A 12596-nucleotide genomic window follows, 5' to 3' on the forward strand; every position below is an offset into this window, starting at 1 on the left:
ACCACTTCACTGATGTGGCTCTATAATTGACCTGAACTTGACGGTTTTGGCCTGTTAATTATTAACCGTTCACGACACGGGCCAGAAAACTAGAAACGCGAACCCAGTCGTGACCGTGACATGGTAGGCTTAAAATGCGAATTGTTCAACTGCTTAACCAGCGCACAACGATAACTGCCAGTACTTGAGTGTAATTCCTTTCCATCCTAAATCAGAAGACCCACTCTTCAGTACTGTGCCCATCGGACAAACTTCACGCGCACGGCGCAGATCTGGAAAAAGAACCTGTGACGCTTAACTTTTAAATTTTACGTGATGCCTGCAAAGGGAAGCAAAAATAGCTTTATCTCAGTCTGCACATATCATTTCTACAACTCCGTATAGTAAAGTAAGGAAAAGCGCGTAATCTCGGTCCAGACACCCGTTTCGTCCGAATATGGCCTAACAGCTTCCGCGCAGAGGATGCAGGCTCAGTAATTATTGGCTCCGTTAACCTTGTCCTTGAGTTGTCCAATGAACTGTTGATAGCTCGGTAAAACATCAGCACGATCTTGAATGAGACAGCTGAGGGCCCAGAGCCGCAAAGGGGGCTCGCCGTCCTCCTTGACGACGTAGAGATGAGGATAGTAAACGCCTCTGCGCATCTCGCGGGTTTTCTGAATGATGGCGTTGACCCGCTGTGAGAAGTCGTTGTCAAGAACAGGAAGTGTCGTCTAATAGTAAGGGGTTGATCAGCAACATGGAGAAAGCACCTCGCAAAACAACAGGATGCCCACCTTGCCGCCACGTAGCACTTCGTAATTCGGAAGGTTGAAAACGTCCATTACGAGTTGTGGTACAGCATCACGGCCTATCCACAAGAATATTGTCTGACCATCCTCAATCAGGTACAAACCATGTCTCTCCAGCCGTTCCGAAGTGAGGGGCAGAGGGGTTGGCAAAATCACACCTTGCTCACCCACCGTTCCAGCCTGAAAATAGTGTTAGTAAAATATTTAACTCGAATATCCAGACTCAACCTACTTCAGGTGCCATATTGTGCAGTGAAAAGAACGTGGGATGAATGTACGGGATGAGGGTTTGAGAAGGTAGGGTTGTCAACAGAGCCTGGGCATAGGCCCTGAGATCGGGAGGAATTTGCGCGCTTTGACGGATACCGACCTGTGTAACAGAGCGGGTCAGGTCAATCGTAAACAAGCAATGTGACGAACTCACATTCTTCAGCAGCCCAAGAACCAACACAGGCAGCATTCTCAGGTTCTCCGAGATCGCTAGTTGCGCATTCGCACCTGCACCTGCGGATGTCATGCTGCTCTTGTAACTGGATAAGATCTCCACCAGCCGCTGATGCACTGCATCGCGGGCATCCTCTAGCTTGTGGGTAAGCGAGCGCTCTACGGCTTTGTTCGCTAGCAGGGTCGTGATTGCGACTTGGTCAGCAGACGCAAAAACCTCCGTAAGGCTACTAGTTGTGGGCAACGCAAGTGTAATGACACGAATACGCCTTTCCCCGTGACACGTTGTGTGCAAAACTGCAGTCTGCATAACCACAAATGGTTGCGTAAGAGTGTCCTCGATCTGGATCTCAATGGCGTAAGACTGATCGGTGGGCACGGCGGGCATGGCCAGAAGGTCAGTAGAGCGGACGAAGAAGTTTCCGTGGAACGAAGCCATGCGCAAACCTTGATTGCATTGATGAGCATTGATAGCGGCAACGTAAAATGATCCCTTACCTTTCGAAGCACGGACGCGCATAACGGCTTCTAACATAATAGGCATCGCGAGGACCTCGCCAAACTCATGCGCAAATTTAATGGCATCCTCGGACCGAGCAGCATTGAATGCAGGATAGAAGTAGGTTTGGCCAGAAGTATAGTGTGGGAGGCAAGCTATTGAAATACATTAGGTGGGCTTGGAGTGAGGAGAATGATAAGGAGTCACGAACCGAGACTGGCAACGTCCTGGTATGCAGCGCTGAATAGGAACATGTCCACCGACACCTGAGCACGCGAGCACTCAATGGCGAATGTCTTGTAGAAGGGTGAAGCAGCTTGCAATAGACCTGATTCCTGTAAAGGATCCATCAGCTAAGATGTAATCGGCAACATGATCGGGAGCTTACTTTGGACGTGCCCAGAATTTTGAGATCTTCACGATTTTTGAGGGAACCAGCGCCAATATTTGGCAAAGAGGATGAAAGTACCATGATCTTGCCACCAATAGGAGCCTAGAAACAATTCAAGAACTGCAATGTCTTTCTATTCAGCAACTGACCATCAGCTTGAAGCCAGCTTGCAATGCGGGGCCCATGGCACTTCCAACAGTGTGATTATCCTGGAACATGTCATTGATTCTGCCAAGGAGCGACTCCAGCGACTGACGCGCTTCCGTCAAGTTTATGAGGAGGTCAGTAGGTTTCGGCAAGAAGACGTCGTCAACGTCCGAAACGACGAGCATCGTTGATTCCGTCGTCCCAGGCTACAACAAAAACAAATTAGTACGAGACCTCAGAGGATCAGAAAGTACCAACTGGCATGGAGAAGAAATAAAGAGAAATGTCGTAAGCGATAATGGCAACTTTAGTGCGCTCGTCCTCGTTGGGTATGCGATCAAGATTCTCAAGTATAGTACGTGTCGCCGTTGCCACCATACCTATAGGAAGATATTACGAAGCTGGTACTTCACCGACCGTGATGACTTACCCGACTGCACGGCGGTATGGCTCACATCAATAAGAATCACATACACAGCCGGCTGTGGTGGGCGGACCATGTACTCTGTGGGCGCAACAAATTCGACGACGGAGTGGTTCAATTCGTCTCTAGCCCATCGGTCTCCAGGCTGATTCCGTATCTGGTCCCAGTCGAATAGCTGAGGAACCTCGTTCGACATACTGCACATACAACACCGCCAACTATGATTGTTAATAGGTTAGCCTGCCAATCAATATCCAATGTATATCAAACTCACCGATTGCCGTTGTCTATAAATTGAACATAAGGATTTATATACGTCCTGCACCGTCTGCATCGCGCAATCACCGTGTCAGTCACAACAGGCACTGGTGGCTCGCCCTCCTTCAGCGTTCGGTAGGGAGTGATCACCAAACCTAACGGAATCTTGGACTTGTTCAGCATCGAAGATGTGGTCGGAATGGCATTGACGGTGCACCGCTGGTATGATGGATCCGCATTCGCGTACGGTGATGTCGTGATGCACGCGTTCGCAGGCAACCTAATCTCGGGAGGAGGGCGAACCAGCTCACGAGGGTCTGGTGGCGACGTAAGTAGATTGGTAGTGGTGAGATGTAGCGGTTTCTGCCCCATCCCCATCTGCCCGAATTGATCCGTGAGATGGTGGATTGGCGCATTAGGTGGATGATACGTTGGTTCCTGGCCAAACCCAGGAGTATTGATGTACTGGGGCTCCTGTTGGGGTGCGTAGTACGATGCTTGCGGGACTTGCTGCTGACCTGCGAAACCGCCCTCTGCCGCGAGTCCTGGAGTAAAGAGCTGAGTAGTAGCTGCAGGTTGCTGCTGCTGTGGTACACCAAGTGCGCCATACTGGTCTCCAAGGGCATCGCCCGCGCCGTAGTACGCTTGGGTCTGCCCGGCTGCGTATTGGCGACGCCTCCCGTGATGAGTGGTGGATGGGGGAGGTGACACTGACGGTGCATGGTCTACCGGTTGAGCTGGGGGTGTCGGTATTTCCCATTGACTGCGTCCAGTCGATGCCTCTGCAAGGAAAGATATTGGTCAATCCCAATGTTCATGCAGGTCACGCACGGATAAAAAGATATCTTTGGCTAGCAGGATCCCTACAAGTTTTTCGTCAATAAAAGTGCAGAAAATCAGAGCTGACGAATCTGGTACCATTCCGCTGTCCAACCAGGGGGAAGCTGCTGAGAAGGAGAAGCCATTGGCGTGAAATTCGATCGACTTGAGAATTGTAAGTCGCAACAAGTGTCGGAAAGGATTTCGTCACAACAGGACACGTAGCCAACACGGACAAACAACTTTATGGCTTGCAGAAGAAAGTCTCCAACAAACAAATTTATAAGTCAGTCAAGACATGCTGTAATTTAAACTACGAATAAGTGCTTGACACGATTTGCTTGCATGGTACTATCATAGAACTATCGTGGAGCTTTGGCAGATCTTTTCTTGTTTAGCCTGCTTAACAGTACTCCCGTACATTGTTCAAGTGCGTTCGTTTCCTCTACCTTGGCATCTGCGCAGCCAGCCCATCTAACCTTGAGGTTGTCATCCACAAGGTAAACGTACCCGATGTGTTTATTTACCATACCAAGGTGCTCGCGCACAAACTCCATGTTTTGACTCGACACCAAGTATGTCGAATGTAGTTCTTTGGGGACCGACTTCGCTATTGATGAAAGAAATAGCGATACGAGAAAGGACTTTAGAAGATTTTCTTGCAAGTTTATCTGCACATATTGGTACAGGGGGTTCGAGAGATACCTCTCATTTGTTGGTGTCGTGAAACCATTCACGTGTATCTAAGCATACTGAGTGCCGCAAAAAAGTTAAGGAGATATGAACGTACCTCTGACATCCTTGTGGACAACATAGATATAACGGAGATACGACCTTCACACATGCTGGTGGTATGTTTCTTAGATTTCGTATCCAAGCTTGATCCGACAATGTTGGGGAAATAAAGTGCTTTCTGAGTACGTTGTCAGTCTCCTTGCCATCGTGAAAAATTATGGAACATACGTCCTCGCGGATCATCACATTAGGTGCTATCCACGTCTTACCACCGTGCCTCCTCGTTGCATTGAGGTCAGTAAAATAGCCCTTGGTGGCTTCTTTCACCCTTGCAAGCAGTCAAAACAACTCCGTATCAAATCAACTGTAGACAACTCACAGATGTTCTCTTTGTGCCAGGCGCGTCTCCTGATTCATCAGCTCCTCCCTTGTGTCCGCCCATGTTTTCAGGACAGGCGAAGGTTTCTCCTTCACACCGAGCGGGTGCTGCAGAAACGGTAAGACTGCCAACTCATCGGGAGTTGCCTTCGCTGAGGGCCTTTTTTCTGCAGATCCATCAGTTCCAGAGGTCAAATTCCTTGTATATCCTGGATGCTGAATAAATGTGCGCAAGGTAGTTGTTTCTTGCCACCGTGCATGGGCAAGTGCGCGGACAAGCATTTTGGTGAAAAGTAAAAATTCTTAATTAGGAAGTAAGGGTTCTATATCACGTGAAGATATATAAACGGGAAGTCGCGTCTCCGAGTCCGTTTGTTGATTATCATCCCTTTATCACAAACCACCACCAATCTAATAGTCGCCCGACTCAACTAGCGCTATCAATGGTATGTCCTTCTTTAATATCAATTGGAGCACAGTTTAATATGTGTTACTTTACAGTCTGGCAAGGGTCAGTGGACTTGGGAATTTTGGTCGCCTCAAGTTTAACACGGTGGTGTACGATACAGGAAAGGCTGGCAAATCTTCCGGCGGAAAATCTGGTAGCGAAGGAAAGTCACAGTCGCGTTCCGCGAAGGCTGGCCTTCAGTTTCCTGTCGGCCGTGTCCATCGTCTTTTGAAGAAAGGCAACTATGCCCAACGTGTTGGTGCAGGAGCTCCAGGTAAGTCGAGTATCTCTCAGATAAGCCTGCCTGGTCTCACAGAATATTTCCAGTCTACCTTGCCGCGGTTCTTGAGTACCTGGCTGCTGAGATTCTCGAGCTTGCAGGCAATGCCGCCCGTGATAATAAGGTTGGTGGTCCTTCTGTCTCTTGAAGGCCATAAGCTGATGATCACCACAGAAACAACGTATTGTGCCCCGTCATCTTCAGTTGGCTATCCGAAACGATGAAGAGTGAGTTGTTTTCCTATCTCAAAGGTTCGGTAACTCTGATGTCGCTTAGATTGAACAAGCTCCTGGGTGACGTAGTTATCTCACAAGGAGGAGTGGTCCCCTTCATCAACCCTGAACTACTTCCTAGCAAAGCAAGGTATGCTCCGTGTTGCATGTCTGTTTATTCAGAGCTGACGTCATTTACAGCAAAGGCAAGAAGGAGGGTGCAAGCCAGGAGGCGTAAATTTTTGTGCATCTTACCTTTATACACCTTTTTATTACATTCGATCTTCTTGTAGTATCATATATATGCGGTTGTGTTTCAGATGTAATCTTTGGTACTTACATAGCGAATACAGTCATGACTGGTCTGGCCATCCATTGACGTCAGACGATGTGTGTTTGTACTTGTTGGATTTACAGGGTAGTACTACTTATCTCCACTCGCTCGACAGGACGGCTCAGATTTCAACGTTCAACACAGGCTTGAGCTGAAACAATGGCTCGGCCCTACGCTCTCAGTCGGCGGGAAATTACACTCGTTCTTTTCTCTATCATGATTTTTTTGGTCTTCTACAACTTCGAAGCTACTTCTGACTTCTTTACAAATTCTAATCTTCCTGGCATATCCTCAAATCCCACCGTGGATGGTGGTCTTGACATGGACATATATGGGGACTGGGTGTCCGACGACAGACGCATATCCAGCGTTCATAAGCAGCAAGAAAAGGAATATGCCTCGGAAGGAGACATATGGCTAAAGAGCGAACGTGTATCTGAGGCACAGAAACAAGTCATCTTCGGAAACATCGGTGTTAATGATGGCTTCATGCACTGGGGCAAAGACATGCCTGAAACTCGAATAGTGAAACACGTCGCTGGTAGGTGTGCTGCAATTGCTCATGGATGTGTCACTAATGATATTACCTGTCGCAACCCCTGTAGGGTTCTCAATCATGGACAATGTAATAATGTGCAATGGCACAATTTTCATTGTGACGGATTCTCCTTCAAGCTTCCCTTCGTTGGATTCCATTGCATCGTCTGCTGGCAACTCGCATGAGGCTCCGCTTCCAGTAGAATGGGTCGTGTTGTCGATTGAGCAAGCCAGAGACATACTTGGTTCATATGGTGGATTGTGAGTGTCGCACATGTACTATTCTAACCACTCTTAACGTCGTCCAGGATTCAAGGCACGAGTTGGCTATCTTATGACGCTATTCCGAGTTTGTCAACACTTGCATTTTCATGAGTCGTGTCCTCATATAACATATCTAGGCAACTACACACTTTTCTCGCTCTGGAAGACCCACAGTTCCCTGAACACGTCAACGTCTCTGGACCCTTTCCATCCGCCACGACGACTGTTTTTCCCGAACATTCCTACTTACATAGGAATACGACCCGACCTCAACGGTCCCATCATTAGACGTCAACGTTCAGACAGTGGTTTTCACCCATATCTTCCCAAGGCCGCCTTTCCATTGCTCGGGTTGATGTATAAAGAAGACTGGGAAGATTATGCTCTAATGGAAATGCCTTTCGTTTTCGAGAGGGTGGTCGTTGCTGATTTTGGTGCAGCTGCACGTTCGGCAAACGATATGCCTCCATTTGCCCTCCCGCTTATTGGCCTGGATGCGTCACAGGACTGGTGGGAGCCAATCAGGCAGAATCTCGCCAAGTTCTTGCATGTAAACTACAATACACAAAACCTCAACAGCGAACAGAAAAAAACGACAGTCACTTACATATCTCGACAAGATGCCATAAACGGGTCAAGGTTGAGGAGTGCCGACCACAACGCGCTGGTCAACGCTCTTGAAACGTTGCACGAAAGCAACGACTTCGAGGTCAACATAGTCTCTTCGGAGGGACACTGGGCAGAACGATTAACGGCCGTCGCCAGGTCTAATGTAAGCCTGCTTCACTTCTAAAGGTATTGCGCTGCAACTGACTTGCATGAAGGTCATTCTGGGTGTTTACGGAGATAGCCTCGCTGACAGCGTGTTCGTGAGACCATCGGAACGCTCAGCTCTCATGGAATTTTTTCCCACTGACGTCTTCACTCGCGACGCAGAAACAGCGGTCCGTTCCTTAGGCATCCACTACATCGCCTGGTGGAATGATCGGTACGCTCTGCCTTTATCTCTCTTCTCCGATGCCTCATTTCATCCATTCATAGGCGGTTCGAAACTGACAGTCTTCCGCCTGTTGCTCCAGGGAGCGACCCTGCTCAAGAAGTTCAGATCGACCCTGCTGCAGTTGTTCATGCCATCCTGGAAGTGGTCACTCGCACGTAGATATATCCGCGGTCGAACATGTTATCATCTGCTATCATCATCATTGTCGAGTGCATCACTGTGACTTCTAGACAAGCTGGAAATGCTTCTGGTGATTCTGTCTACTCGTTCGCTTACACAATTACTCTTCACTTGCTTAAGAGGGCAGGTGGAGCTAGGACCCTTTTTGGCTTTTCACGAACAACCTATGGTACCAGCAGTATATGTCTGCACTGTAACTTATTTACTGCCGAGGAACGTAAAGTAGTATAACTCTTAGCTTGAACCCCCCGACCGCATAGTCACCTCAACCAGTCTCATCGTATATTGAGAATGTGCTGTGTGTACTTGTATTTTACGAGTTAGGATCAGGCATTCAGGGGCTCTGCAGTCAAGGATATGGCGCCAGGACGTTCAGCATTGGTAAAAAGTCTTCTATATAAGCACATAGTTTTACTATGGTACACTTCCGACTGGCAATGCTCATCGGCTACCTGTGGATTAGTAGCCCGCTCAGACTAGTCTAGCTTGGTGAAGGTTGAGAATGTTCTAATCCCTCTGGCTCCTCGACTATATTCGTGGTGTAGTTCACAACCTCCCTTGCACCAGGCACGCCGAAGGGTGTAGTATCAGGTTCATAGCGAGTCTCTGCAGTAGACCGGAATATAAACTGGATCTCTCGAATCTGTTGCAACGAGCCAACGCCTGGCAAACCGCCTGGGCTGATGTGCAGATCTGATGGTGGAAGCACGGAAATACCGTCATGCGGTTGTAGAGGTGGATCCACGGAAGCGGTGGGTTGGGATGGAGTTGGGGGGATAGAAAAGTTGGGGTGGTGTTCATAATCATCTGGACTGGATACTTCGGGAAGTGGATTTGTTGGATGGGAGGCGATGTACCCTGGAGCATCTACCTCAGCATTTGTTTGAGAGTGGCATGCATGAATGTTCGGTGGAGCGAGACCGTCCCTTCCAGTCTCTGACGAAGGATCTTGGACAATGAGAGCTTTTCTCATCCCCATGAATACCATGACTTGCTTCCCAGCGTCAGCTAGATGAATTGGTATTTCAGACCAAATCTTGCGAGTAGCAGTATTGGCAGTCGCCACCAGCGATCTCCTCCGTACTTGGCTCTCATGATGCCATACAAGATCATTACAAATGCGAGAATTATCACAGAACCAACGACGGCTCTGGTAGTTTGATCTCCAGGATTCCACCAATGGACGGAGAATGCGGCAAAGAAGAAGATCATGCTAACATAGTTGAGTAACGGCATCCATCTAGTATATCAGGATGGAGACTCACCCCCACATAAGCAATGTTTTCGGAAGGCTGTAGATTATGGCCAGCCTTTCGAGTCTGCGTTCTTTCTCGCCGAGTTGTGATAGGAAAATTTCCTGAATTATTTGCTATGAGAATCATCGCGATCATTATTTGTAGTTACTGACCGTTTGGAGGACCGTGCCCAATTGGCCCATGGTTCGATTATGCGAAACAAGTAACAACCCAAGAATCATACTTCCCAAGCTTGACACAAGAGACATGTAGCTCGCCACCTGGACAGGAGATCTACCGCCCGTATCAACGCTGCTGATAGCGAGAAACCCAACATTGGCATTGAGTAAGACAGTAGCCTAGTTCAATATCAGTCGCACGCACGACACGACAATGAACAGGTGGATTTACCAGAAGAGTGGAGTCCTGAAGTTGGCCATTCAGGTTTAAATTGAATGTATTCCACCGCTCTGAGGAAGGCGTGTTATCAACAAATATCGTGTGCAGTTCTCGAACTAGAGCCATAGGGTCCAAAAACAAAAAGGGTGCAACCATGACTATCAACAACGACGGTGCGTATGGATGGACTGTTTGTTCAAAGGCTAATCTCACACAGTTCTCCCCATGAGAGTTAATGAAGTGATTGCGACCTTAAAAATCTCTATAAATGACAGCTAGCAAGACCAATAAGAGAGCACTGACTGAATGCATACATGATTCGGCCTTAAAAATAGTCAATATCAAGATGAGACCGAGCTTAATGTTAATCACCAATAACAATGGCAGCGTGACATTGTTGCATGTTTTGATCCGCAGGAGGATGGACTTGAGGAAAATAGCATAAGCACACAAGATTCCATGAGAATGTATCAACGTAACGCACCCTTGATCTTATCTATGAGAGAGATGTAGTCTCTAGTTTCGATAACATCGAACGGCGCAGTAGAGTGGCGGGAGGTTAGGTGGTCTGTTGATTGCAACCTGAGAATTAAATCGCGTTTACCAAGGTGCAAGAAAGTACTAACCACATTCGGCATATATCAACATATCTTTCACCTCATCAACAAGCTTTTGTGTAATTGGGCACAGGCAAGGGAAGTAGTCGCAATGTTTCCTATGGAGTATGTCAGTTTACTTGCACGAATCTAGAACCAACAGAACACACCAATATTGCGCTTGGATGGCAAGCCCTGAATACAAAAACCAGGACGAATCGTCAAACACAGAGACACGAAAAACCATTGACTACGCACGTATGTGTGAAAGATTCTCGACGCCGTTACATTCGGAGAGAATATCCTCGGTACTGTACTCATCCAACCAGAAGAGGCATCTATCACGGTGGTTGGCGAAATAATAGCAACAAACCACTTTGTCGGCATCGGTGGAAACCTTCGGCTCGATCACAAGGTCTACCTGCGCCATGTCCAGCTCAAGGTGCTCGCTTTCATCACGGAGTGAACGCAGCAAGTAATCCATGAAGTGTCTTATGTCACTGTATATTGTTTCGTCGCAAATATTCATCTGTGTGAATGTTCGCTGTTGATTGTACCTGTGACTCAGATCATCAGCGTCTAATAACACATGAACTTCACACACTCTTTTTACGTTCACAAAGTAGCGAGAACCTTGCGGATGCACGAGTGTAGTCCATCCTGGAGGTACAGCAGTGCTTGAAATATTTCAGGTGATGTAATAAATGATGACAACATAGCTTACTCGTGCATGGGAAATTTCACTGTCATGGCAGGAACAGTGATTTGGGACGGTAAAGAACTCCTTTGAACAACTTCAGCCCTGCAATACGATTAATGTAGGAGATTATCACTATTGACCTTGGTGTATACTTTTCACACCGCCCAACTTCCTCTGCAACCAAGAGGCCTATCGGCGGGCCGTCATCTGGGCCTACTGGCTCTGGACCCAATCGCTCGTCGCTGTAGGGCGAAGCAATGTTATGACCGCCTATAACTGGATCAGATACTGGCGTTGTCTGATTAGACAAATCCAGCGGAACAGCAATAGGTTCCGTAGATCTACGGTGGATATTTGCGACGGAATTGTAGATCGTGACTCGGCGGGCACGAACGCGTTTCGTATAAGTTGCGTATTTCGTCGGACTCTCTCCCACACTCAGAATCAGACTTGACCTGGAGTCATGGTTGTTCGTCCCAACGGCACCTGGATATTCTATCGTTGCCTCCGGCAAAGACCTCGACGTATTATCTCGTACTATACGTCGTGAGGTTCGAGGACTCGTTTCGAAAGGGAAATCTGAAGGAGATGGAGGCTCTCTTGCAACTTCCTGTATCTCACTAGCAGGCAAAAGACTGGAACAAGTATATGGATCCTCTTTTGGGATGTCCATTCCGAGAAGTTGCGGAAGAGCTCCCCGGGAAAGATGAGATTGGGTGGTCGACCTCCTAACTCTGGGCTTTGAACGGCACGTAGCAAATCGACGGAGTAAAGACAACAAAACAGATAGTGAACTCGTATAATGACGAGAAAGCCGTAAAAGCCATTTCTGAAATGTTCTGAGAATATGGGCGAGGAATTGGGGTGTCATCATGAAGGTCAGTAGCAACGCTCAAAGTTGAGACGCCATCATCATACTGCGGCATTGCACACGCACACGGCGCCCGTGCTCTTTCTGGGGTACAAAGCGCTAACTTGCATAGCCGGCGCATCCGACTTCAGCCCATTTGCAAGGGCACATAGCGCCGTGACTCCCGAGAGACGTCCAAGTTATTTTGAAGGATGTTTTGGATTTTTGTGGTCTACTCGATTAGCGAGCTGAGTCTCCGCTCGAGCCTACTCCTCGTTAATATTTGACGCGGCTGGCGAGACTGGGTGGCACTAGTATCACGAGTCGGGCTTGAAGCTTGAGATGTTCAAGTTGATGATGGAAGGAACACTCGGTGATTGACAGGCTTGCCAGTGGATAAGCATGGCGTTCGAAGCAGGCCCAACCGGTTACCGGATATATTACTAAGACTCAGATCATCACTTACAAGAATCATTAGATGGCACATTGACCTGCAGTGCACCGCCTCCCCCTCTGATTTTAGAAGAATGGGTAGTAGTCGACATTGTGTCTTTTCTCAAAAACTCAGACTAAGTTGGGGAGGATTTCAATGGAAGCGCATCTACTGCGGAAACGAGTTTCATACTGTCAGCTGTTCTCTTTTTCGGCTTTTTCAGTTCTAGCTTCGTCACCGGC

General features: G+C 47.9%; 5 protein-coding genes across 5 annotated transcripts; 2 read left to right on the top strand and 3 right to left on the bottom strand.

The window, feature by feature from the left end:
- Positions 1-110: 110 nt before the first annotated feature.
- Positions 111-4037, bottom strand: F5891DRAFT_1021063 (Sec23/Sec24 trunk domain-containing protein). The gene is made up of 14 exons (XM_041361156.1): positions 3873-4037; positions 3786-3817; positions 2971-3736; positions 2703-2914; positions 2531-2652; positions 2275-2478; positions 2123-2227; positions 1946-2069; positions 1734-1889; positions 1216-1682; positions 1024-1161; positions 777-971; positions 225-713; positions 111-174 (listed from the first exon to the last, which is right to left on the bottom strand). The coding sequence occupies exons 1-13, from the start codon at positions 3917-3919 to the stop codon at positions 471-473; spliced, it is 2811 nt and encodes a 936-aa protein (XP_041228785.1). The 5' UTR covers positions 3920-4037; the 3' UTR covers positions 111-174; positions 225-470.
- Positions 4017-5168, bottom strand: F5891DRAFT_1142665 (ATPase assembly factor ATP10; the record flags this gene model as incomplete). Its single annotated transcript, XM_041364928.1, has 4 exons — positions 4017-4516; positions 4564-4686; positions 4737-4836; positions 4888-5168. The coding sequence occupies 4 exons, from the start codon at positions 5166-5168 to the stop codon at positions 4136-4138; spliced, it is 885 nt and encodes a 294-aa protein (XP_041228786.1). The 3' UTR covers positions 4017-4135.
- A 90-nt stretch (positions 5169-5258) lies between these two features.
- F5891DRAFT_1021068 (histone H2A) lies at positions 5259-6201 on the top strand. The gene is made up of 7 exons (XM_041361157.1): positions 5259-5332; positions 5388-5397; positions 5456-5608; positions 5662-5738; positions 5789-5841; positions 5891-5977; positions 6028-6201. The coding sequence occupies exons 1-7, from the start codon at positions 5330-5332 to the stop codon at positions 6062-6064; spliced, it is 420 nt and encodes a 139-aa protein (XP_041228787.1). The 5' UTR covers positions 5259-5329; the 3' UTR covers positions 6065-6201.
- A 41-nt stretch (positions 6202-6242) lies between these two features.
- On the top strand, positions 6243-8543 carry F5891DRAFT_1142670 (uncharacterized protein). The gene is made up of 6 exons (XM_041364929.1): positions 6243-6701; positions 6766-6958; positions 7006-7046; positions 7099-7733; positions 7786-7949; positions 8003-8543. Exons 1-6 carry the CDS (start codon positions 6320-6322, stop codon positions 8118-8120), a joined length of 1533 nt encoding a protein of 510 aa, XP_041228788.1. The 5' UTR covers positions 6243-6319; the 3' UTR covers positions 8121-8543.
- A 79-nt stretch (positions 8544-8622) lies between these two features.
- On the bottom strand, positions 8623-12466 carry F5891DRAFT_978234 (uncharacterized protein; the record flags this gene model as incomplete). Its single annotated transcript, XM_041376773.1, has 15 exons — positions 8623-9149; positions 9173-9381; positions 9407-9498; positions 9550-9735; positions 9761-10026; positions 10079-10099; positions 10260-10271; positions 10402-10490; positions 10542-10566; positions 10630-10915; positions 10976-11048; positions 11096-11173; positions 11212-11910; positions 12009-12102; positions 12388-12466. 15 exons carry the CDS (start codon positions 12464-12466, stop codon positions 8623-8625), a joined length of 2736 nt encoding a protein of 911 aa, XP_041228789.1.
- Between the last annotated feature and the right edge of the window lie 130 nt (positions 12467-12596).

This window comes from Suillus fuscotomentosus (assembly GCF_016647785.1).
Source record: "Suillus fuscotomentosus strain FC203 chromosome Unknown F5891scaffold_14, whole genome shotgun sequence".
Lineage (NCBI taxonomy): Eukaryota > Fungi > Basidiomycota > Agaricomycetes > Boletales > Suillaceae > Suillus > Suillus fuscotomentosus.